Genomic DNA, 25157 nt, shown 5'->3' on the forward strand with positions numbered 1-25157 from the left:
CTTCCTGAGTGGGCAACATAGAATCTCTACAAAAAATTAAAAAAAAAAAAAAAAGAAAAGTATCCAAGCATGGTGGCATGTGCCTGTGGTCCCAGCTACTCGGGAGGGTTAGCCAGGAGGATCGCTTGAGCCCAGGAGGTCCAGGCCGCAGTGAGCTATGATCACACCACTGCACTCCAGCCTAGGCAATGACAGAGCAAGACCCTGTCTCAAACAAAATAAAACAAACCAAAGAATCTTCTATTTAACTCCCAAATGCCTTCTTAGATCAAAACGCTCACTTCTTTCATCTTCCAGATCTCTGGAACTTCTTCTTTCTCACCAGGCCCTACCATCTTCCCCTAGACAACTGCTTTTCACCTAAATCCTGTCCAGGTCTTCCCTGATCTCTACCCCTTGAGAAGCAAAGGTCCAATGTCCTAGGTCCTGTTCTTTTCCTGTCATTGAGGACACATGTCGTCCTCAGCTCCCCTACCCACTTCCCAAGACTCTAGGCCCGGGCTCCTCCTGCAGTGCTGTGCCTCCTACAGACAGACTTTCAATCCACCCTCACCACTCACCGGGCAATGTCGGCATCAAAAGAAGAGACAGGCGGGTTGAGGCGCTGGTAGCGACGAATGAAAGAGTCCTTGTTGATTTCCCAGATCTCCCGGTACATGTCCCAGGTCTTGAGGTAGTTCTGCAGCAGGCTTGCGTTGTTAGTCATGCCGCTGCTGATTTGGGTCTGGATCTTCTTGATGTCCTCATCTTGCTCTTCAAAGGACCAAGAAAATTGCTTCTCACTGACTTCCACCCCAACCCAACTTCTGCCTGGGCCCTGCCCACTGCTCCAGACCTTCCAGCTTCTCAGAGAAATACAGCTCAAACATGCACATTAGAAGGTAAAGGAGTAGGCAGAAAGTGAAAATGTGACTCTTAGTGTCTCCTTCATAGGATCTGATGTCTTGTCTGTTGGTATCTAGGCCTCTTACAGGCCAGTCCCAGTCCCAGTCCCAAGCTTGTCTTTCCTCATCTCCTATCCCAAATCCCAAATCCCATGAGCATCAGTCACCTAATCTCAACCCCCATCCGGGCCCCTGCTCCCTTCCCCAATCTGGCCCCCCTGCTTTTTTTTTTTTTTTTTTTTTAGATGGAGTCTCACTCTGTCACCCAGACTGGAGTGCAGTGGCATGATCTCGGCTCACTGCAACCTCCGCCTCCTGGGTGATTCTTTGTCTCAGCCTCCTGAGTAGTTGGGATTATAGGCACCCGCCACCACACCTGGCTAATTTTTGTATTTTTAGTAGAGATGGGGTTTTGCCATGTTGGCCAGTCTAGTCTCGAACTCCTGACCTCAAATGACCTGCCTGCCTCGGCCTCCCAAAGTGCTGGGATTACAGGCACAAGCCACTGTGCCTAGCCAATCTGGCCCCTTGACCTGAGTTTTCCCCAGGTCATGGAGGTGACTGGCCCAGTATGCCTGGAAACAGCCCTGGTCTCTCCTCCTGGCCTGGCCCACTCGACAGCCTCTGAAACCCTGTGCCTTGTGCCCTCCCCATTGCCCACTCACCCACAACTGTTTGGATGGGTTCACGATGTAACTTGCGCTTGGTGAGAATGTCAGGGAGGTGGCGGAAGACAGAGATGGTGGAAAAGAGGTGGTTGCCAATGTCATTGACCACAGCTGCCAAAGTCTGCAGAGTGGGTGAGAATTCCACCTGTGAGAAACCCAGTGGAGATGGAGAGATAAGCCTTAGGACTGGGAAGGTCACACACTTCAGCAGCAGGTCTGAAGGCCGTAGGATAAAGTCAAGGCCAAGGACCAAGTTTAGGAATTAAGGGAAACTGATAAATAAGATGCAGTGGTTTTGAGATGTTGGGTGCAAAGTGGTTCCTACCTGTGCCACACTTCCTTGCATATCATTCTTCAAAATGACAAAGACTTGGAAGAGTGGGTTTGGGCTGGTCTTTCCATCCCCGTTGATAGCCTTGGATAGTTCTAGCAGTGACCACTTCACATTCAGGCGCAGGGCATCCTCCACCATGCGGTCCAGCCGAATCATGTACAGCATCCACTGCTGCTGAATCTGATAGGATGGAGGGAGGAAAAGAGAACTTTTCGGGGAAGACAGGGCACATCCTGGGAAGTGAGAACCAGGCAACAGGGAAAGAAACAAGCTGGTTTAATGGAAAGGCAGGACGCTGAGTCCTGGAAGAAGAGGTGTGAGGATTGAAGGTTGGCTGAGTCCAAGACTAGAGCACGATATTTGAGAAGTACACACTGGTAGAAAGTAAAAAGGGTCGGGGAGCAAGAGAATGGCCTGATGGAACTGGGGGACTGTGGTTTTTCCAACCACAGCATCTTGGCCACAGGAACCCTACCTCAGGACCATCATTCTTGAAGACCTCATAGGAGTTGATCATGATGGTCACCACATCTTGGTGCAGGTTCATCAATTTCTGCTGTACAGCTGCCCGATGCTCTCTTTGGTCCTCTTCAAATTCCAGGTCCCTGTATACCTGTTTGCCACTAATGCGTACCAGCAGCGTTTCTGACATCTCTTGGGCTCGCCAGCCAATGGTCAGAGTGGATGCCTTGAACTCATTCACAATCATCTGCACCTAGAGTCAGGCCCCGCCATGGGGGAGTTTCAGCTTGGGAAGAGACCATCCGGACCTCATTCTACCCTCCCACTTGTTCTCCAGCTAGACTGGATGACACACAAAAAAGTCCTTCCCCAAGCAAACTTAATTCTTTTTACACTACCCCCAGGTTTCCCAATCTCTACGCAACACTCGGATATAAATGACCCATCAGCCTTGCAGACCTTTAGGGTCTAAGGACCATAGCCCACCTTGCTGGCATGTATACGGCACTCCGTGATGAAGAAGGCACTGGCCCCCTTCAAGGCCCAGTGCAGTTTCTTGAGTCCCGGGTGGATCTTCTTATCCAGGAACCGAATACGCTCTTTGAATAGGGCCTGCTCATCTGGGGACAGCATGGCAATAATCCTGTGTATAAGAGAGGCCTGGTAGCCAGAGGGGACAAGCCCTGAAGATCTTTCCTCCACATCCAGAAACGGTGGAGAAATCTGAGCATTTCTAGACCACTAGTCTAGATTCTAGACTAGTACTTCCAAAAGAACTTTTTGCAATGATGGAAGAGTTCTCTTAGGCTGGTGCAAAAGTGACTGCCATTTAAGTGATGGCAACAACTGCAATCACTTTGCACCAACCTAATGCAATGTGTGCTGTCCAATACGGCACCCACTCATCACATATGACTATGGAGCATTTGAAATGTGGCCTGTAGCAATGAGTAATCAAATTTTTAAGTTTATTTACTTAATTTACATGGAAATAGCCACATGCAGCTAGAGGCCACCGTGTTGGACACTGCAGTTATAGACACCCAAACAAGACTGCTGGTTGCACCTCCTTGGACTTTAACTGGGCTGAGAAAGTTTCCTGCTATGGTCTGAATGTGTGTGTCCCCACAAAATTTATATGTTAAAATCCCGACTCCCACAGTGATGGTGTTATGACCTCTGGGAGGTGATTAGTTCATGAGGGTGGAGCCCTCATGAATGGAATTAGTGGCTTCATAAAAGAGGCCTAAGAGAGCTCCCTTGTCTCCTTCCACTATGTGAGGACAGAGCAAGAAGACAGCCACCTATGGACCAGGATGCAGGCCCTCACCAGACACCAAATCTGCTGGTGCCTTGCTCTTGGACTCACCAGCCCCCAGAACTGTGAGAAATAAATGTTTGTTGTTTATAAGCCACCCGGTATATGGCATTTTGTTATAGAAACCCAAACAGACTAAGACAGTACCTAACCCAGAACAAAGCCTCACTCCAGAGAGAATACCAAGGCAGTCCAGAAACTGAGGCAGGGATGGGGGCAGCAGGGCCTTAGTTCAATGAGTCTGATGTTATTCTGTGCACATAATCCTAATGCCAGCCCGTTTCATTCCTGGAGAAGTAGCCCAGAGCTACAATATATATGCTACAAATGACCAATGGGGTGGGAGGGGACCTGGCTGGCTTTACTCTCCACTCTGCAGCTAGAAGATAAAACTACAAGGGGTAGGAATAATGATAGGGCCATAAGAGTGGGAGATAATTTTTTTTTGAGATGGAAAAGATGTAGAGGACAGAAATTATAGAAAATGGACAACATCACAGGGCAGATAAGAGAAAAAGAAGGAATAAAATAGCACCTTGAAGGGCTGCAGTGAGGACTGGAGCCCTACCTATTGTAGTCTCTAGCAACAAGTAGCAGATTTTCACGCAGAATGCGCAGGTCCTCGGCTCGCTCAGCTACGTTCACCACGTAATGGGGCGTCTCAAACAGCAGCCGCTCCCAGTAGTCAATTTCCACAAAGAGAATCAGAAGGGACCTTTGAGAGAGAGAAGCCAGGCAGTGAGGGGACCGCAAGAGGGGATAAACTAGAGCAATAACCGAACAGGTGGAGAGGCTGGGAAGCACGGGGAAATGTCGAGATGAGAAATGAAGCAGAGGCCTGGTATGGTGGCTCACGCCTGTAATCCCAGCACTTTGTGGGGCCGAGGCAGGCGGATCACTTGAACTCAGGGGTTTGAGACCAGCCTGGCCGACACAGTGGAATCCCATCTCTACAAAAAATATAAAAATTAGCCGGGCACAGTGGCGTGCACCTGTAATCCCAGCTACTCAGGAGAATGAGGCACAAGAATCGCTTGAGTCTGGGAGGCAGAGGTTGCAGTGAGCTGAGATCGCACCACTGCACTCCAGCCTGGGTGACAGAGCAAGACCCTGTCTCTAAAACAGTAATAATTATAAATAGAAATAATAGAAAATATCCCATTAATAATTTTTATATTGATTGACGTTGGAATGATATTTGGGGAATGTTGGATCAAGTATTAAAATGAATTTCACTGGGGCCAGCCACAGTGGCTCACACCTAATCCTAGCACTTTGGGAGGCTGAGGTAGGCGATCGCTTGAGCTCAGGAGTTTGAGACCAGCCTGGGCAACGTAGTGAGACCCCCACCTCTACAAAAAATCAAAAATTAGCCAGGCATGGCTGTGTGAGCCTCTGGTCCCAGCTAACTCTGGAGGCTAAGCGGGGAGGATTGCTTGAGCCCGGGAGTTGCAGTGAGCCAAGATCGCACCACTGCCCTCCAGCCTGGGTGACAGCTAGATTCTGTCTCAAAATAAATAAATAAATTAATTAATTCACTTGTTTCTTTTTTTCAAAATTTTTTTTAGATCGAGTCCCACTCTGTCACCCAGGCTGGAGTGCAGTGGCACAATCTCGGCTCACTGCCACTCTGCCTCCTGGGTTCAAGCAGTTATCCCACCTCAGCCTCCCAAGTAGCTGGGATTATAGGTGCCTGCCACCACACCTGGCTAATTTTTGTATCTTTAGTAGAGATGGGGTTTTGCCACGTTGGCCAGGCTGGTCTCAAACTCCTGACCTCAGGTGATCCACCCACCTCAGCCTCCCAAAGTGCTGGGATTACAGGCATGAGCCACCACTCCTGGCCTTTTTTTCTTTATTAAATAAGATATCAGTCAGGAGGCTGAGGCAGGAGAATCGCTTGAACCTGGGAGGTGGAGGTTGCAGTGAGCCAAGATCGCGCCATTGCACTCCAGCCTGGGCAACAGAGACACTGTCTCAAAAAAAAAAAAAAAGAGATACAAGGCAATTTTAAATTGCATATGAAGCCTTCATCTTAAGTGTCCTTTGCCACCTCATATCCAGTGGCCTCCTCCTTCCTACTCCAGCTGCCATTCCCATGACACACCCTGAAGCTTGCTGTTCACAACCGCTCCACATCTGAGACAACCCATTCAGACCTCCTGCTCCTGGGGCCCACCTTCCTCCCCTGCATCCCAGCATTGGTCCTCAAGTCCTTCCAGCCTACTTATTTTTCAGGCCACTGACCCCTGGTCTTCCTTCCTGTTAACCCCCTCCCTACGTCACTTCCTCCTCCACAGACCTTGGTATCCTTTATTTTAGCCCCTCTCTTGCCAGTCCTTACTCACTTTATCTCATTCTTTAGTCTAAACCTCCTGACAAAACGCCAGTGCTGGCTAAGTCCGACTGTCCTCCCCTCAAGTCCCTGTGGGAAAGGCTGGAGAAGGTCACATGACCACACAGCTTGGCACCACCGTGACTCACAGTCACCTGTCCCACCTGGGTTCTCCAGGCTGCATCCCTGTTCCCTAACCTGCCCTCCCTCCTGTTCTCACAAGTCACTACCTGCAATCTTTTCCACTCTTCTCAAACCTGGTCTTCCTGTCGCCCTCTCTGCAGAAAGCCTCACCTCCTACATCACAGAAATAAAAGGCCATCAGGGGAGAACTCCATCCACTTCCGGCTGTAAAACGTATACACTTACCTGTTTCCACGCTACAATTTCTCCCATTTATGATAGGAGAGTCCCTCCTCCCACCCAAGCCTAACCCTTCTTCCTGGGCTGCCTATTCTTTTTTTTTTTTTTTTTTTCTGTCTCAGGCTTATTTGTATAAATAGCACAGGAGGACCCCAGCCCCATGCAGACGGCAGCCCGGGGTGGGTGGTACCTGTCCTTCTGTCCTCACGTTGGCAGACAGAGATATCTACTCTGAAGCCTTTGTAGGGCCCTGGGCAGCTTTGGGAGCCTGAGCTGGAACTGAAGCTGGAGCTGCAGCCTGGGCTTTGGTTTGATCCTTGGCCTTGGCCTTTGGCCGGCACAGCCTGCGCCCCTTGGCCATGCGGGCATGAGCACGCTTCCCAAGGTTGGGGTGGGCGATGTAGACAAGTCGATCAAATTTATGGCTGACACCCTTTGGGATCTTGGGCTTAACCTCCTTGGGCTTTACAAGGGCCTTGAGCGCCTCGGCATGTGCACTCATGGCCTTGGCATTGTTGACCTGCATCTTCTTTAGGCCCTTCTTGTTGTGCTTCTTGGCAAAGTGCATGTTCCTCAGGAACTCGGGGTCCACCCCCTTAAGAGATTTGTATCTTTGTGATCGGGGTTTCTTGATACCATTTCTGTGCCATTTTCAGGACTGGCTGTGTGTGGCGTGGACTTGGCCATGTCTGCACCTTAAGCCACGGCTCCCGAAGTGCCTAGAACCGGAAGCCTGGGCTGCCTATTCTAGTATAACTTCCTTTCCCTTTCAGATGCCCTCTTCCAGCTCTCCTATACCTTCAATCTACTAGTTCCTTACCATCACTTAAGTTTGGCCAAGTTTCTACAATCTCAAATGGATAAAAAACAGCGCCCCTTCAACTCCTATCTTTCTTCAGGTGCCATACCCTATCCTCCCCTTCACGGCCTGCCTGCTTTAAAGAATGTCATCCACAGATCCCCATCACTTCTTTTCTTCCCATTCCCTCCTCATCCCTGAGATCTGGCTCTCACTCCACCCATCAAATGCCCTCATCAAACTCACCAAGCATCCCCTAGCACTCAACCCCATGGATGCTTCCCAGGCCTTATCCTCCTTGATCTGCCAGTAGGTTGGTTGGTTGGTTTGTTTTTGAGATGGAGTCTTGCTCTGTCGCCCAGGCTGGAGTGCAGTGGTGCAATCTCGGCTCACTGCAACTTCTGCCTCCCCGGTTTAAGTGATTCTCCTGCCTCAGCCTCCTGAGTAGCTGGGACTACAGGCACCCACCACCATGCCCAGCTTATTTTTGTATTTTTAGTAGAGACAGGGTTTTGTCATTTTGGTCATGCTGGTCTCGAACTCCTGACCTCAGATGATCTGCCCGCCTTGGTCTCCCAAAGGGCTGGGATTACAGGCGTGAGCCACCGCACCCGGCATGCCTGCAGGTTTTAACATCGTGGTGGACTACACCCCACTTTCTTCAAACGCACTCTTTTCCCTGGCTTCTGGACCACGGTCCTCTTTTCTGCCCTTCCTTTCAGTGGAAGTATCCTCCTCTCTCCAGCATCCCCTGTAAATATCATTCAGCTAGGCGCTGGGGACACAGTAAAGAGTCTGCTTTCCTTGCAGCTCCCTTCAACGCAGACTCCCCGAGGTTCTTCACATCCAGCACACTCCCCCTTGGTCATCTCCTCCACTCCACGGCTTCAGCTGCCTTCGGAAAGCTGATGATCCCCAAACCTGCATGGCTAACCTGAGCTCCGGGCTTGGTTGTGCAACTGTCTACTAGATAGCTCTGCCCTGCTTGCTTGTCCACAAGCACCTCAAACTCCATGTGTCTAGAAACAAGCACATCATCTTCTCTGCAAACTTGGAGCTCCTGTCTCAGGGAGGGGCACCATCCCACCACCTACACCAGAAGCATGCATCCTTCCTCGGCCTCACTTTCCGACATCCAACCTCCTTCTGTTTTTAATATGCTAAAGCAAAGTTCAGAAATTCAGACTCCTACCTCCAAGGCAAGTGTGGCTCAAGTGTGATGATAAATGGCAACTGACACTTGGCCTTAAAGTTGAGCTGAAGAGGGCATGCTCCCCCTAAGAAAGCCACACTCCACGCTCCAGGCAATTGTTGCCATCTGGAAATGTGGGCCCAGAGTGGCTGCATTTTCTGATTTTTCAAGAGAGGCCAGAAATTGGTTTTTCACGTAAAATCTCCTGAATTTTAAGTGCTAACAACAATTCACCTGAAAAATAATTATTCAGTGGCCAGGGGGGAGAGGCTTTAGGACTCCTGGCAATCCTTGACTTGGGCAGTAGTTTGCAAGGGTGTTTTATTTTGTGTTATTTTATAGTGATTTGTTAGTTAAACTGAACATACAACTTTTTTTCTTTTTTCAGACGGAGTCTCGCTCTGTCGCGCAGGCTGGAGTGCAGTGGCGTGATCTCGGCTCACTGCAAGCTCTGCCTCCCAGGTTCACGCCATTCTCCTGCCTCAGCCTCCCGAGTAGCTGGGACTACAGGCGCCCGCCACCATGCCCGGCTAATTTTTTGTATTTTTAGTAGAGACGGGGTTTCACCGTGTTAGCCAGGATGGTCTCGATCTCCTGACCTCGTGATCCGCCCACCTCGGCCTCCCAAAGTATTGGGATTACAGGCATGAGCCACTGCGCCCGCCTGAACATACAAGTTTTAAGTATATCTCTGTGTATGACATGTTTCATAATAAAAATGTTTTTAAAGGAAAAAATAATTTTAAACATATTTGTAAAAGTTGCTGGATACAAAATTAATTTATAAAAATCAAAGTTCTCAATATAAAAACTGTAACTTGTTAGATATTATCATCAAGAAAAGAGACAATAACAATTAAAACAACAAAAATAAAATACTAAAAATTCATCAGAAATTGTGTGTGTGTGTGTGTGTGTGTGTGTGTGTGTGTAAAATGACTTAGGGGGAAAAGGCAGGACTTAAATAAATTGAAAGAAAAAACACTGTTGACTGGGCACGGTGGTTCACACCTGTAGTTTCAGCTACTTGGGGGGCTGAGGCGGAAGAGGATCAATGAGCCCGAGAGGTCCTAGCTGCAGTGAGCTGAGATCGTGTCGCTGCACTCCAGCCTGCATGACAGAACAAGACTCAGTCTCAAAACACACACACACACACACACACACACACACCCCACACAACTATTCTTGGAAAGACTGAAGATCATAAAGATATTCTTCTAAAGTTAACCTATAAATTTAACCAAATCTCTACTCCTATAAAAATAGGAATGAGACTATTTTTGGAACTAAACAAATTGACTCTAAGATTCTTGTGGGAAATAAATATTAAATATAGCTAGGCAAACTCTGAAGAAAGAAGAGTAATGAGGACAATAATTAAAACAGTTTGGTTCCTGCACATGAATAGACAGATACCAGAATAGTGAATCCCAAAATAGACACAAATATACTCCGGAGTTTGTTACTATAAAGATAGTAGTTCACTAAATGAGATTGGGTCAACTCTAAATGAGATGGCTCTAGCCATCTGGAAAAAACAAACAAACAATGAAATACAAAACTCAATTTGAATCTGCACCTCTTTCTCTACACCAAAATAAATTTCAAATGGATCAAACATCTAAATGTAGAGAATAAAATCATAAAATACCAGAAGAAAATATGGAATATTTTTTAAAATTAAAAAAAAAAGTCTTGGCATGGTGTGGTGGCTCATGCCTGTAAGTTCAGCACTTTAGGAGGCCAAGGTGGGTGGATCATTTCAGGTCAGGAGTTCGAGACCAGCCTGGCCAACATGGTGAAACCCCTATCTCTACTAAAAATCCAAAAATTAGCCAGAAATCGCTTGAACCCAGGACGCAGAGGTTGCAGTCAGCCAAGATGGTGCCACTGTACTCCAGACTGGACAACAAGGCAAGACTTCACCTCAAAAATAAATAAACAAATAACTTGATTTTTTTTTAATCTGCAGGGTTTTTAAAATAAAATTGCACTTTTTAATCACAAAGGATAAACGTTCCCACGACCTGAAGATATGCTCAAGAAACTTTGCATTCTAAATACTGCTGAAATGTTATTTGGAAAGAATACTGAGGTGAAAATTCTAGAATTTTTTTAGTCTTTTCTACAGGCAAGCACTGAATTAACAATACTGGAGATAATAACACATTTCAAACTTCATAAAGGATTGTGTTTTTACCGTCATTATTGGAGAAGAATCCTCCAAGAATGAAATGATTTTCAAGTGCTCACTTATTTGTGACACAGGCTTTAAGAGATTGTGGAAGAAGAAACGCTGTTTTTTCAAACCCTGAAGATCTCCACTAACGTATGTGGTATTTTTAAAACTGCTAAAATTTCTTCAAAGTGAGTAAGCCTCTCGAAAGTATAAATGAGCAATGAATCACCAGGCATTTAAGGAAAGCCTCCAAAGTAAAAGAGAGAGGCCAAAGCCAAAGACAATTACTATAAATCAGCTAGAATTCCAAACCCAGCCAAATGTACAACAAGCAGAGGGCAGGAAAACAATTGTCAATCACACAAAAACTCAAAAGATTTACCTCCCGTGCACCGTTTCTTAGGAAGCTACTAATGGATACACACCAACAAAACAAAGGCATAAACCAAGAAAGAGGAACACAAAGGAAATATGAAATCAAATAAGGAAAGAGGCTGAGGGAAGTCCCAGGGTAACTGCTTTGTAACAGGTCTTGAAAACGACACCAGCTGGACAGAAGCAGGAGGACAGGGGAAAAACAGATCTAAGAAAAACATTGAAACCAATATCCAGCATGTCAGATTGTGAGGAAAAATACTACTCAAAGGGGTTTATTGGTTGGTTTGGAAGACCTAGTGATAGTGAATGCTGCGCTAACAAAAATAATGAGGTGGCTGGCCACAGTGGCTCACACCTGTAATCCCAGCACTTTGGGAGGCCGAGGTGGGTGGATCACCTGAGGTCAGGAGTTCGAGACCAGCCTGGCCAACATGGTGAAACCCTGTCTATACGAAAAATACAAAAAATTATCCGGGCATGGTGGCAGGCACCTGTAACCCCAACTACTCAGGAGGCTAAGGCAGGAGAATCGCTTGAACCTGGGAAGCAGAGGTTGCGGTAAGCCAAGATCACGCCACTGCACTCCAGCCTGGGCAACAAGAGCGAAATTCCAATCTCAAATAATAATAATAGTAATAATGATAATAATGAGGTAATTTTTCTTTTTTTGAGGCAGAGTCTCCCTCTGTCGCCCAGACTGCAGTGCAATGGTGTGATCTTGGCTCACTGCAACCTCTGCCTCCTGGGTTCAAGTGAGATTCTCCTGCCTCAGCCTCCCGAATAGCTGGGATTACAGCTGTCTGACACCATGCCCAGCTATTTTTTGTATTTTTAGTATAGACGGGGTTTCACCATGTTGGCCAGGCTGGTCTCGAACTCCTGACCTCAGGTGGTCTGCCCGCCTCGGCCTCCCAAAGTGCTGGGATTACAGGTACGAGCCACCACGCCCGGCCTAATAATGAGGTAATTTTAAATTCCAAATAGAGCAAAACATCATACAAGCAAAACAAGAACTATAACAATGTAAAATTACTCAACTCAGCAGTAAACAATCCTAACAGAGTTATAATAAGATAAGCCCTAAGCATCAATGTAACAAAAAGTTGTGTTATAATGATATGGGGAGAATGGAAGTGTGTGAATAGATACGGAAACATTTCTAGTAGCATAAACATATTGTCATGTCCTTCAAACTGGATGTCTTGGATTTGTCACTGTTGATAAACATCTGAGCAAGCCTACTTGGGCATGTACGCTGGCCAATGTTGCACCAAAACAAATTCTTCATTCTCTCATCTTGACAAGATTTTCTTTCTTTTATTTTATTTTATTTTATTTTATTTTATTTTTGAGATGCAGTTTAGCTCTTGTTTCCCAGGCTGGAGTGCAATGGCACGATCTCGGCTCACTGCAACCTCTGCCTCCCTGGTTCAAGCAATTCTCTTGCCTCAGCCTCCTGAGTAGCTGGGATTACAGACGCTTGCCACCATGCCCAGCTAATTTTGTATTTTTAGTAGAGACAGGGTTTCTCCATGTTGGTCAGGCTGGTCTCGAACTCCTGACCTCAGGTGATCCACCCGCCTCGGCCTCCCAAACTGCTGGGATTACAGGTGTGAGCCACCACACCCAGCCTAGGCAAGATTTTCAAGATAACTTTAAGGCAAATTATCCAAGTTTAATATGTCAGTTAACAGGATGAATTCAGACAATACCTTCCTGATGCTGAGCTGAAAATCCTGGGAGAACCTTTGAATGATGTTCAGTCTTTAACAGAAGTTTGTCAAGAAATTTCCAGAATGCAAATTTTATTTTATTGACAAATATCAGTTTTTCTTTAAAAAAAAAAAAAAAATCTGTTTGGCGGGGCTGGGCAAGGTAGCTTAGGCCTGTAATCTCAACACGTTGGGAGGCTGAGGCGGGTGGATGGCTTGAACTCAGGAGTTCGAGACCAGCCTGGGCAACATGGTGAAAACCCATCTCTACCAAAAATAGAAAAAATTAGCCGGGCATGGTAGCAGGTGCCTGTGTTCCCAGTGCTCAGGATGCTGAGGTGGGACGGTCGCTTGAGCCTGGGAGGCGGAGGCTACAGTGAGCCAAGATTGCACCAATGCACTCCAGCCTGGGTAACAGTGAGACCTGGTCTCAAAAAAATAAATAAATAAAAATCTGTCTGGGGGATGACTTTTTAAAAATACTTCATAATTTATCTCCAAACAAGTGGCCAGGCAGTAGAGGTAGAAAGGAAAGCCAGTGGAATCGAGTGCTTAGAGCCCACAGCGGGCTGACCTGGGCGGGGGAAAGGCACTCTATGACCAGGGAAAAAAGAGAGAGAAGCTCTGGGAACAAAAAACAGACCTCAGTATCTCGTCTCCTCCTCTCAGGAAATTCTACTCTGCTCTACACAGGGTGATAACACAGCTCCTTCAGCCAGGGTGTGGATGACATCTGGAATATGTTTGTGTTAAGTGCAATCTGTGAAGCTGTTCTGGCTGTAAAACGTGATAAAAGCCAATTTGGACTTCAGAGTTCAAATATTTGGGATATAGGTGGGATAGCAAAACCTCTTGTGGGATTAAATAAGTGCTATTAGGGACTGGAAGGCTCCAGGACTAAGAGAGCCAGGTAATTCCCAGGAACATCAGAACATTTGAAAGGTCTGCTTATTTCAAGATCTTAACTGGAGCTTGAACACAAAGAGCAAATCTGATAAAGTTATCTTCACTTCCTTGAAGTGTTAATAAGTTTTGGAAGCTGTAACTGACTTGGATTTCTTTACTGGTGATGAGCCCAGACTTTCAAAATCCTTCACTGTGATCATGTTCTTTCCCTTCCATTATTTACTGGATTGAGGCAGTTTTATCTTAAAACCACAAAAATGTAAAGAATCCTATAACATCTCTCTAGAAAACAATCCCCAAAGGACAGAAACAGGTACCTCTTTTGTCTAGAAGACCGTGTTTCGCCATTATTTGGATTTCAGATAAACCCACACCATAAATATTTGGCCCAAAGTTGCCTTGATAAGCTCTACTATCAAGATTATGCAAAAGGTATTCCAGACAAGAGATGATAATAGCAGACAGAGAAGTTGTCTCCTCGTTTATCCCAACTAGATGGACACTGTGCTCACATTTCAGTAAACAGCGCTGCAGAGGGAAGGGAACAAAGTGTGGGAAGCGCAGTTGAAATCCACCAGCACAGAATAGTCAAGAACCTTACAGAAACTGTACAATTTACAAGGCCATCAATAGTAGACTGGTTCATTAAATTACAGTACAGCCATACTATGAAATACTGTAAGCCAGGAAAAATAATTAAGTAATTCTATACATACAGAATGAAAGATGCCCCACACAAATTGTTAACCTTAAAAAAAGGCAAGGTGAGACCTGGTGCAGTGGCTCCCAGCACTTTGGGAGGCCAAAGTGGGAGGATCACTTGAGGCCAGAAGTTCCAGACCAGTCTGGGCAACATAGCAAGACCCTGTCTCCACATTAAAAAAAAAAACAAAAGGCAAGTTGCAAAAATGCTGTTCATAACGTGATTCTATTTTATGTATGCAGGATATATTTATTATTACATGATAATCTTGGTTACCTCTAGGGATTGGGGATATGTGCTGAATTTTCACTTTTTCCCTTACAAGCTTCTTTTTTTTTTTATTTTGAGATAAAGTTTCGGCCGGGCGCGGTGGCTCATGCTTGTAATCCCAGCACTTTGGGAGACCGAGGCGGGCGGATCACGAGGTCAGGAGATCGAGACCACAGTGAAACCCCGTCTCTACTAAAAATACAAAAAATTAGCCGGGCGTGGTGGTGAGCGCTGTAGTCCCAGCTACTCGGGAGGCTGAGGCAGGAGAATGGCGTGAACCCGGGAGGCAGAGCTTGCAGTGAGCCGAGATCGCGCCACTGCACTCCAGCCTGGGCAACAGAGCAAGACTTCATCTCAAAAAAAAAAAAAAAAGTTTCACTCTTGTTGCCCAGGCTGGAGTGCAATGGCGCATTCTCGGCTCACTGCAACCTCCGCCTCCCGAGTTCAAGTGAGTCTCCTGTCTCAGCCTCCCAAGTAGCTGGGATTACAGGTGCACGCCACCATGCCCAGCTAATTTTTGTATTTTTAGTAGAGACAGGGTTTCACCATGTTGGCCAGGCTGGTCTTGAATTCCTGACCTCAGGTGATGTGCCCACCTCAGCCTCCCAAAGTGCTAGGATTACAGGCATGAGCCACCGCACCAGCCATTCCTTTACATACTTCTGCATTAATCTTTTTTCTTAACAGTGAGCATGTAGTGTTTTTGTCATTTTAAAATACCCAGTAAAGATTTAAAAGATTAAAGGAAAACAACCAAATGAAATGGAGGGTGGGGAGGAAGTGATAAAAATATACCAAATCATTAAAAGTGGTTATTCTTAGGAGTATTTTTTTCTTCATTCTACTTTTCTGCATTTTGCAAATGTTCTAAAATGATCAATAATTTTATAATGGAAAAATTAAATAAATCATTTTGAAAACACTTCGAATATATAGAACAATATGTATAGTATGCTACTATTTATGCAAAAAAGGATACTTAGGTAGACATAGATGTCTATTCCTGGAATATTATACAAGAACCTAAAACACTGACTGTCTTCAGAGTGAAACTGGCTCCCCTAGGGGACAGCAGAGGAGCAGGCTTTTCATTCTCTATCCTTTCGTAGAATAACTTTTGAATTTTACACTGTATGCCTGTATGAGCCCTTCGTAAAGGTTAAAATGTTTTAAAAATTAAAACTGTTACATCACTCTGCTAAATTTGTTTTGAAAATACTATCTTCATCAAGTTTTATGAGGCAATTGTTTTGAAGGGGCAAGAATGCTTGTTGGTTGTTCATTCTTTGTGAGGACCTTTGCATGAGTCATCCGCTGCACAACAACGCCAGGAAAGGGTTTTTTTTTTTTTTTTTTTCTTTTTGAGACGGAGTCTCGCTCTGTCGCTCAGGCTGGAGTGCAGTGGCACGCACGATCTTGGCTCACTGCAAGCTCCGCCTCCCGGGTTCAAGCCATTCTCCTGCCTCAGCCTCTCCGGGTAGCTGGGACTACAGGCGCCCGCCATGGCACTTTGGGAGGCCGAGGCGGAAAGGGTTTCTTAAGTAGATGAGGAAACTCAGGCTCAGAGAAATTCAATGGCCTGCCTGAGGTCACGTGGCAAAATGCTCCAGGGTTTGAACTTGAGACTAGTTAGCACTGAAGTTCATGCTGTATCTATTCTCACTGGCTGACCCCTGGCGACTGGAAGGAGGTAGCCACCAACCAGTGCTCACGTGGCATTTCTTTTATCTTTTCTTTCTTTTTTTTTTTTTTGTTTGAGACAGGGTCTGGCTTTGTCGCCCAGGCTAGAGTGCAGTGGCATGATCACAGCTCACTGCAGCCTCAATATCCTGGGCTCAAGCAATCCTTCCACCTCAGCCTCCTGAGTAGCTAGGACTACAGGCATGCGCCACTATGCCCGGCTAATTTTTGTTTATCTCCCCGCTGATCTTGGATTCCTGGGCTCAAGCGATCCTCCCGCCTCAGCCTTCCAAAGTGTTGGGATTCTAGGCATGAACCACTGCACCAGCCACATATGGCATTTTCTTTTTTAATTTAACTTTTATTTCAAGTTCAGGAGTACATGTGCAGGTTTGTTATATAGGTAAACTTGTGTCATGACAGTCTGTTGTACACATGATTTCGTCACCCAGGTATTAAGCCTAGTACCCATTAGTTAGTTTTCCTGATCCTCTCCTACCTCCTACCCACACACAGCATTTCTTTACCTCTTGTCCCAACTTTTGTTTTCTCTCGTATTTGAAATGTAAATATTTGGCCAGACACGGTGGCTCACGCCTGTAATCCCAGCACTTTGGGAGACCAAAGTGTCCAGATCACCTGAGGTCAGGATTTTAAGACCAGCTTGGCCAACATGGCAAAACACCATCTCTAATAAAAACATAAAAATTAGCTGGGCATGGGTGGCGGGCGCCTGTAATCCCAGCTACTCGGGAGGCTGAGGCAGGAGAATTGCTTGAACTCGGGAGACAGAGGTTGCAGTGAGCCAAGATTGCGCCACTGCACTTCAGCCTGGGCGACAGAGTGAGATTCTGTCTCAAGAAAAAAAAAAAAAGAAAGAAATGTAAAGATTGATCATTAGTGTTTAATGAAATCCAGTTATTTGAACACAATCCCTTATTTCACAGAAAAAGGACAGCTGGTGAACTGTGTGTGCTCATATCCATAAACTCTAACGGTGTCTCTGCGGCTCCCCTGACACAATACCTTTGGGGGTACCCAGCTTGATGGGAGAATGTGTCTTGCAGGTTCAACCCCATTATATGCTTGCAAATGGCATAACTAGGCTAACTCTGGCCTAGCTTCTAACTCTTCAGAATCTTATCGTTGATTTAGGAGGCAATGTTTAGATGGTTGTGCTTGGCCATAACTCACAAAACCAGGAAGCTCAGCAAAGCCAATCTCCAACAACCCTCACTGCTCGGAGCCTTTTCTCAAACCTCTCGACCTGGCCACGTTCACACTCTGCTCCTCAACGGCTTCCTCATCCGTGCGGTTCCCAATATCCCTGTCCCCCTCACTGATGCCTCTGCCTCACCCCTGTCACCTGACACTCCGCTCTGCTTCTCCATCCTCGTTCTTTTGCTTCCTTTCTCAGCCAGAATGTGCCCTCTTGCCCTGGTTAGGCTACCTTTTGCTGCCCAGGACAGACACTCACGGTCTCATCTGTCCCTGGGACTCCGTCTCCACACAGGACTTCTCTGGCAAAGCCCCTCCTACATTTGTCCCTACAAACACGGACTTTTTTTTTTTTTTTTTTTTTTTTTGAGACAGAGTCTCACTCTGTCGCCCAGGCTGGAGTGCAGTAGCGTGATCTCAGCTCACTGCAACCTCCGCCTCCCCGGTTCAAGCGATTTTCCTGCCTCAGCCTCCCAAGTAGCTAGGATTATAGGTGCCTGCCACCATGCCCAGCTAATTTTTGTATTTTTAGTAGAGACAGGGTTTTGCCATGCTGGCCGGGCTCAGGCACGGACATTTTATGAATGGAATCTAACACTTGTAGCCAAGCCTCAAAGCATCTTATGTGGACAGGAAGCCCCACTCCAAGAGTAGAGCTGTGGACTTACAGAGCAGCAGCCTAACCTCCCTGAAGGCAGGGACTTGGCCGTTGTGGACATTCCCTGCCTGTTCCTATTTCAGTTCCTGACACACGGAAGGCACTCGCTATATATTTTTAATAAATTAGTTAATTGATTAATTACATTTTAAGTAATTATAGTATGACAGTTTCACAACTAGAAAGCTATAGAAGAAGGCATGGTCTGACAGCCCCACCAACAGTCAGGAAAAGCACAGGGTTTGGGTGAGTTAGCTGAGCCATCATGGCCATCTAGCGGCAGAACAGCGACATCACTGGTTTAGTCGGATAGTGGAGTGGTTTTTGTTTTTTGTTTTTGAGGCAGGGTCACTCTGTCACCCAGGCTGGAGTGTAGTGGTGTGATCTCAGCTCACAGCAGCCTCTGCCTCCCAGGCTCAGGCGATCCTCCCACCTCAACCTCCCAAGTATCTGAGACAACAGGCTTGTACCACCACGCCTGGCTAATCTTTGTATTTTTTTGCAGAGACTGGGTTTTGCCATGTTGCCCAGGCTGTTCTCAAACTCCTGGGCTCAAGCGATGCACCCGCCTCAGCCTCCCAAAGTGCTGGGATTGCAGGTGTGAGCCACCGTGCCTGGCTGATCATTGTTTTGCTGTTTTGTTTTGTTTTGTTTTAAGATAAGTTGTAAAATTAAAATGTTGATAGCAGGGTGGGAGGTGGGGAGAGACAAAAATAAAAGAAGAAAAAAAGAAAATGTCGATAGCAAACATATTGTAGTATAAGAAAGAGAGAGAATAATGAAGAGAGGAGTCAAAAGATGGGCGTTAAATTCTTGGGAGAGCTGCAGAAGGGGAGTGTAGGGAAAAGGGGCCAGGTGGCTCCTGTACTTGTCAAAGTTGACATCCAGCATGCCCGCCTTCTCCTGGCTGATTCGCAGCAATGGGGTATCCAACCGCCGAATGCAATCCTTGTCCAGCGTTGATGTCCACTCTTGGAAAGTTTTTCGAACCAGCTCATCAATGGCCTGGACCATCTGCTGATAGGTGTGCACACTCTCCTCTCCAGTCCCAATATGGGGCAGGAAATGAGCACCAGCAAGGCACTGAGGGGAAGAAGAACAGGCGGGTGGAGCCGGCCTGCCACCTTCCTCCAGGGGCCACCATCTCCCTGAGACCTACACACACGTGCATGCGCATAAGGCTTGCTATGGAGATGGATTGAGTTTTGATAACTTAGAAGGAAGGTAGAGTCAAAAAGGAAGGTGACAGGAAGAGACCAAGGCACAATGAGAAAAGGAGTCAAAATGAGGAAAGAAAAGCACAGAGAATTTGTTCAGGAAAAAAAGCTGGGAGAAAAAGGTCAGTCACAGAAGGAGCAGGATATGAGGCACAAGGTTGAAAAGCAGTGTCAGCCCTTCCTAGCCCAGGCGTAGCCCACCAGGCCCAAACCAGCCTCCAACTATCTGCAGGCTGCCTAACTCTCTACCAGCACCAGCTGCATGATGGCAGGTCACTACCTCAACAGCTTTCAACCTGTATTCCCAAAGGGTGTGTGTGTGTGTGTGTGTGTGTTCATTTGTTTGTTTTGTTTGTTTGTTTGTGACACAGTCTCTCTCCACCACCCAGGCTGGAGTACAGTGGCGCAATCTCGGCTCACTGCAACTTCTGCCTCCAGGATTCAAGCAATTGTCCTGCCTTAGCCTCCCAAGTAGCTGAGATTACAGGTGCCCACCAACACACCTGGCTAACTTTTTGTATTTTTAGTAGAGACAGGGTCTCACCATGTTGGCCAAACTGGTCATGAACTCCTGACTTCAAATGATCCACCCACCTTAGCCTCCCAACGTGCTGGGATTACAGGTGTGAGCGCCTGGCCCCAAAAAGTTTTAAAACAATGTTTTTCTGTTGTTTCTTTGTGCTGTCTTTCCAGAGAGACCAGGCTCTGTAAGGGTGTCACCTGTCCAGGTCTCTGGATCATAAGGCTGTATCTTCTACTGACCCGACACCTCAGATACCAGCCCTATTCCTCCCCTGCAGCCTGATATGAAATTCCTAAAATGAAGCCAGGCGCGGTGTCTCACGCATATAATCCCAGCACTTTGGGAGGCCGAGGTGGGTGGATCACCTGAGGTCGGGAGTTCAAGACCAGCCTGACCAACATGGAGAAACCTCTTCCCTACTAAAAATACAAAATTAGCCGGGCGTGGTGGCACATGCCTGTAATCCCAGCTCCTGAGAGGCTGAGGCAGGAGAATCGCTTGGACCTGGGTGGCAAAGGTTGCGGTGAGCGGAGATCATGCCACTGCACTCCAGCCTGGGCAACAAGAGCAAAACTCCGTCTCAGAAAAAAAGAAAAAAGAAAAAGAAGCCAGGCGCGGTGACTCACGCCTGTAATCCCAGCACTTTGGGAGGCCGAGGTGGGCAGATCACGAGGTCAGGAGATCGAGACCATCCTGGCTAACACGGTGAAACCCCGTCTCTACTAAAAATACAAAAAAATTAGCTGGGCACGGTGGCGGGCGCCTGTAGACCCAGCTGCTCGGGAGGCTGAGGCAGGAGAATGGCGTGAACCTGGGAGGCAGAGCTTGCAGTGAGCCAAGATCGAGCCACTGCACTCCAGCCTGGGTGACAGAGCGAAGAGTCCGTCTCAAAAAAAAAAAAAAAAAAAAAGCAAGAAAGAAAAAGAAAAAAGAAAGGAAGAAAGAAAAGAAATTCCTAAAATGGCCCATGTTCTACCAGCCTCACACACCACCTCTGCAGGTCTTAACCCACGACTTACCTCACTGAACTGAACCTGCCACTCCCCTCACCGACATAGGTGCTGGTCATGAAGACTCTTTGGGGAACCTCTCAGGAGCCGTCCCCCATCCCTCCCGGCACACGGCACGGCCTGCAAACCCGGCCACCCGGCCGTCTCACTGACGACAGAATTCGGAGAAGGCCAGGCACTTACGGTCATGACTCTGTCGATGCGACGCCGGAGGATGTGCACCCAGCGCGCCTGCCCGGAATACTGCGCCATGTAGGGCTCCAGGTCTGGCCACTTCTTGTTCCGTTCACGGTTCACCAGGGCCAGCTCGCTATTGAACAGCATGTAGAGATCCACCGCCTTCTTGTCGTAAGTCCGCTTGATAGCCTAGGGAAGAAGAGGAAGAGGCTGGCGATGTGCCCGGGAAGGCGGGTTCCCTCCGGTCACTCATCCCAGAGGAAAGCTGCACCCCGCTGCGGGAGTCACACTCCCGGGGACGCCGAGGCCAGGGAACAGAAGAAAGACAAGAGGCGCCCGAATTCTGGACATGGAAAAGGGCACACGTGGAGGCAGGAGGGTCTCCGGAAGGCTCGGAAGGGATTCCAGGAAAGCACGCGGGACGGGAAGCCGAGGAAGCCGCAGGGCAGCCGCACCTCGCGGGAGGCAAGCCTGTGGAAGGTGTCCAGCAGGAGCACGCCGTGCTGCACGTCCCGCACCAACTCGAAGGCTGAGGTGATCAGGTTCTGGGTCATCACCTCCAGGTCCTTGATTCCGGCACGGAACCTGCACCAGTGGAGAGGCATGTGGCAGCTGAGTGCCCTCGCCTGCCCCCAAGTCCAACCCCTGAGGAAGAATCCCATGCATTGCTGAGGACGGAGGGCTTCCTGTGTGCCAGGCACTCTAAGTACTTTACCTACATGAATCCATTTAATCCTCAAAACAATGCTGTGAGATAGGCTCTATCTCTAACCGTATTGCATAGAGGAGGAAGCGGAGAGAGCTGGTGGAGTAATTTGCCCAATGTCATATATCTGGTATGTGGCAGAACCAAGATCCAAGTCCGGAAAGGCTCACTCTGGAACCCTCAACCCAAGCTGCCACCCCCCCTCCCCTGCACTCTCTCCTGTCCCCACTCCCTATCGCCCTGATCCCGATCTGTCCTTCCACGATTTCCTTTGCACACTCTCGCCATTCCTCCCACTCTTGGCTGCCTGATCTGCCTTCCCTGCCCACGCCTGGCATCAGCCTGTGGTTCCCTCACTTATTGTAGTCTTCATGCCAAGAGGTGTTCTTGACATCCAGGATGCCCCCGCGAACGGCTCGCAGCATGTGCAGATTTTTATGAAAGATGTCCTCAATCTCCAGCAAGTTCCGTGTTATCTGTGGCCCCTGGGCACCAAAGAAGCAAGGAAGGGGACCCTGCTTGCCATCTTCCCAGCGGGCGAAGTGATACTGACAGTCACATACCTAAAAAAGAAGACAGCGTGAGGGTTCCTGCTTTCCTTACAAACTCCGAAGTCCTAAGCTATTTGGTTTAGCTTCAAACGTCTAAAAACGTCACTGCGAGTGATGGCAAGTGAAAAAAAAAAAAGAAGAAGAAAAGAAAATATCTAAAAAACAGGAAGGGCCAACCAGCTGCAGGGGGCTGCTGGGATGAACTTTGGCCACAGAATGAAATATGAAATAGTAGGGCAGCGATAAGAGGCAAATGCCAGAAAAAATGGTGTGGTGGCAGGACACACAATTGTGCAGCAAAAGCCAATGTGGTAAGTGCATTTTTTTTTTTTTTTTTTTTTTTTTTTTTTTTTTTTTTTTTTGAGACAGAGTCTCTCTCTGTTGCCCAGGCTGGAGTGCAGTGGCGCGATCTCGGCTCACTGCAACCTCTGCCTCCTGGGTTCAAGAGATTCTCATGCCTCAGCCTCCCAAGCAGCTAAGATTACAGGTATGCACCACCATGCCCGGCTAATTTTTGTATTTTTAGTAGAGACAGGGTTTCACCATGTTGGCCAGGCTGGTCTTAAACTCCTGATCACAGGTGATCTGCCCGCCTCAGCTTCCCAAAGTGCTGGGATTACAGGTGTGGGCCACCGCGCCCGGCCATAAGTTCAATATTTAGCCTCTGCCCTGTTTGCCCTGGTTCATGGGGTGGGAGGTGGGGAGGGATTCTGGAGGGTCTACTGTTAGCTTTTGGTTCTTCAGTCTTCCCACCTCAATAAGGTCCTTGCAGCGCTGCACAAAGGCATCAACCTGAGCAAAGATGCTGGTCTGGTCTAGGACCCAGCCCCGACTGGAGAACCTGTGTCAGGAGAAAGGCTGACTGAATTGGAAGGCAAGAGCATCAGTCTGGCTATGCAAAGCTAGACCAGGAGCCCTGCATTCAGGGAAAGCCCTAGAAAATCTGACCCCGAGAAACAACTCAACTGAATCCCAAAGGACAAGACTCAAGGTGAGAAGAACCAGACAGGAGACAGAGCATCTAAGTTCTAGGAGCAGATTCATACATAATGGAATTTTAGACGATGGGGTCAAGATAGGAGGAAAAGACCAGGTAGGGTTCCTGGGATCAGGGAGGAGAGATTATTAAAATAAGAAGCCAGGCAGGGCGCGGTGGCTCACACCTGTAATCCCAGCACTTTGGGAGGCCGAGACGGGCAGATCACAAGGTCAGTAGATCGAGACCATCCTGGCTAACATGGTAAAATCCCGTCTCTACTAAAAATACAAAAACTTAGCCTGGCATGGTGGCAGGCGCCTGCAGTCCCAGCTACTGGGGAGGCTGAGGCAGGAGAATGGCGTGAACCCGGGAGGCAGAGCTTTCAGTGAGTGAGATCATGCCACTGCACTCCAGCCTGGGTGACAGAGCAAGACTCTGTCTCAAAAAAAAATTAAAATTTAAATTTAAAAAAAAAAAAAAGGAGAAGCCAGGGCAATGAGTTACAGTGTCTGTATCCAGAGAGAAAACTTGGCCAGATGTAGAAACTCCTGGGTCTAGGAAAATACAACCAAGAGGCTAAATAAAGTGTACAAGAAAGAAGTCAGAATCTACCCTCTTACAGGGATGACAAGGGAGTTGAGATATGGGATGTTAGGGGAGGCGTATCGTACTGGGTGTGCATCTGCACAGCCTGTAGGTAGTGATCTTTCCAAGCATGACAACAGAGAATGCAGCCTTGCAGGTCCTCCTTGCTGGAAGAGACATATCCCTCAAAGATCCGGTCCAGGGAGATGGCGTGGCAGCATAAGCGGATGATCTCATTGCTCATCTGCGGAAGGAGTCCCCACAGCCTCTGTCCCCGCCTCCTTGACACCCAACTCCTTCTCTGCATCCCCTGCCCATACCTTGTGTCTCAGCCCCCTACTCCTTGATTTGATTCCTGAAACTCATCCCACCCCTGGTTCTCCACCCCTGGCCAGGCCAACACCTCTGGGTTCCATGCCTACTCCTTGTCCTAGGTGGCCCCTTACTCTGCCTCAGCCCAGCTCTGCAGCTGCCCTGCCCAGCAAGGTCTCAGCTCAGTGTCCCTTCTCCCACTCTTTGGCTCTGTCACCCCCAGTGAATGCACCAGGCCCTGCTCCTCAAGAGCGGGTGCTCCTTCCTAAATCCCCCTCTCCCCCACTGCAATCTCCATCTTGAGGAATGAGAAGAAGAGCTTTTCCTTCCGCACAGCTCAGCTTGGGGGTCTATTCTTCCTGCTGCTTCCCTGTGTTCCACCAACTCCTCTTCTGAAGTCCCTCTTCCTGCCTAAGCCACCTCCACCTAGAAACAGAAAGTCTAGCCCAGGCTCCAACGCTGAGCAACCCTAAAGCAGACGATGCCGGTAGGAGCCTTCTGAGCTCAGTCTCTGAGCAGAAGGGCCGTCTTCACTACCTTTTCAACCACAGATCCTCTGCCAAATGCATTCCCCCTGCTTCAGAAAACCCAGCCACCCTCATAAACCCCTCCATCCCGCCCTCGGCATATGCACACCTTTCGGAAGAGCGAGGTCAGTCTCTCCCGAGTGTTGTAGTGGGGAGAGTTGACCCAGATGATGCGGATGAGACTGATCAGCTTAGGGAGCTTGCTAGAGATGTCCTTGGGCTTCATGAAAGCCAACTCCTGGTAAGGTTCCTTCAGGATTGACAAAAAGGTCAGGTTTGACTGTGCTTGACGAGAGCCATCCTGGCAGTAAAGAGAGACAAGAAGTAGATTTATGCACTGGAAAGCACTGATTCAACACAAGTGCTTTTTTTTTTTTTTTTTTTTTAGAGGCAGTTTTACTCTTGTCACCCGGGCTGGAGTGCAATGGCACGATCTCAGCTCACTGCAACCTCAGCCTCCCGGGTTCAAGCAATTCTGCCAAGTAGCTGGGATTACAGGTGCCCACCACAA

General features: G+C 47.8%; 2 protein-coding genes across 10 annotated transcripts in view; both read right to left on the reverse strand.

The window, feature by feature from the left end:
• The window catches only part of DNAH2 (dynein axonemal heavy chain 2), a 119817-nt gene that overhangs the window by 73197 nt on the left and 21463 nt on the right, over positions 1-25157 (reverse strand). For 8 of the 9 annotated variants that reach the window (XR_008653121.2, XR_008653123.2, XR_008653122.2 and 5 more), the window contains exons 8-20: positions 24756-24947; positions 23894-24051; positions 22997-23084; positions 22050-22255; positions 21442-21571; positions 20993-21175; positions 18928-19142; positions 4235-4381; positions 2835-2991; positions 2362-2601; positions 1878-2066; positions 1550-1697; positions 561-753 (exon numbers count right to left, since the gene is read on the reverse strand). Coding sequence is in view for 6 of the 9 variants with exons in the window: in XM_063629524.1 (XP_063485594.1) it covers positions 561-753; positions 1550-1697; positions 1878-2066; positions 2362-2601; positions 2835-2991; positions 4235-4381; positions 18928-19142; positions 20993-21175; positions 21442-21571; positions 22050-22255; positions 22997-23084; positions 23894-24051; positions 24756-24947 (2246 nt within the window). In the remaining 3 variants the exon portion in view is untranslated. Of the gene's footprint in view, positions 1-560; positions 754-1549; positions 1698-1877; positions 2067-2361; positions 2602-2834; positions 3009-4234; positions 4382-18927; positions 19143-20992; positions 21176-21441; positions 21572-22049; positions 22256-22996; positions 23085-23893; positions 24052-24755; positions 24948-25157 lie in introns of those variants that run through there. The other variant, XM_055257129.2, reaches the window with a different exon arrangement.
• On the reverse strand, positions 6474-7119 carry LOC129470528 (large ribosomal subunit protein eL29-like). The gene has a single exon (XM_063629855.1). The coding sequence runs from the start codon at positions 6930-6932 to the stop codon at positions 6591-6593; it is 342 nt and encodes a 113-aa protein (XP_063485925.1). The 5' UTR covers positions 6933-7119; the 3' UTR covers positions 6474-6590.

Source organism: Symphalangus syndactylus, chromosome 20, assembly GCF_028878055.3.
Source record: "Symphalangus syndactylus isolate Jambi chromosome 20, NHGRI_mSymSyn1-v2.1_pri, whole genome shotgun sequence".
Lineage (NCBI taxonomy): Eukaryota > Metazoa > Chordata > Mammalia > Primates > Hylobatidae > Symphalangus > Symphalangus syndactylus.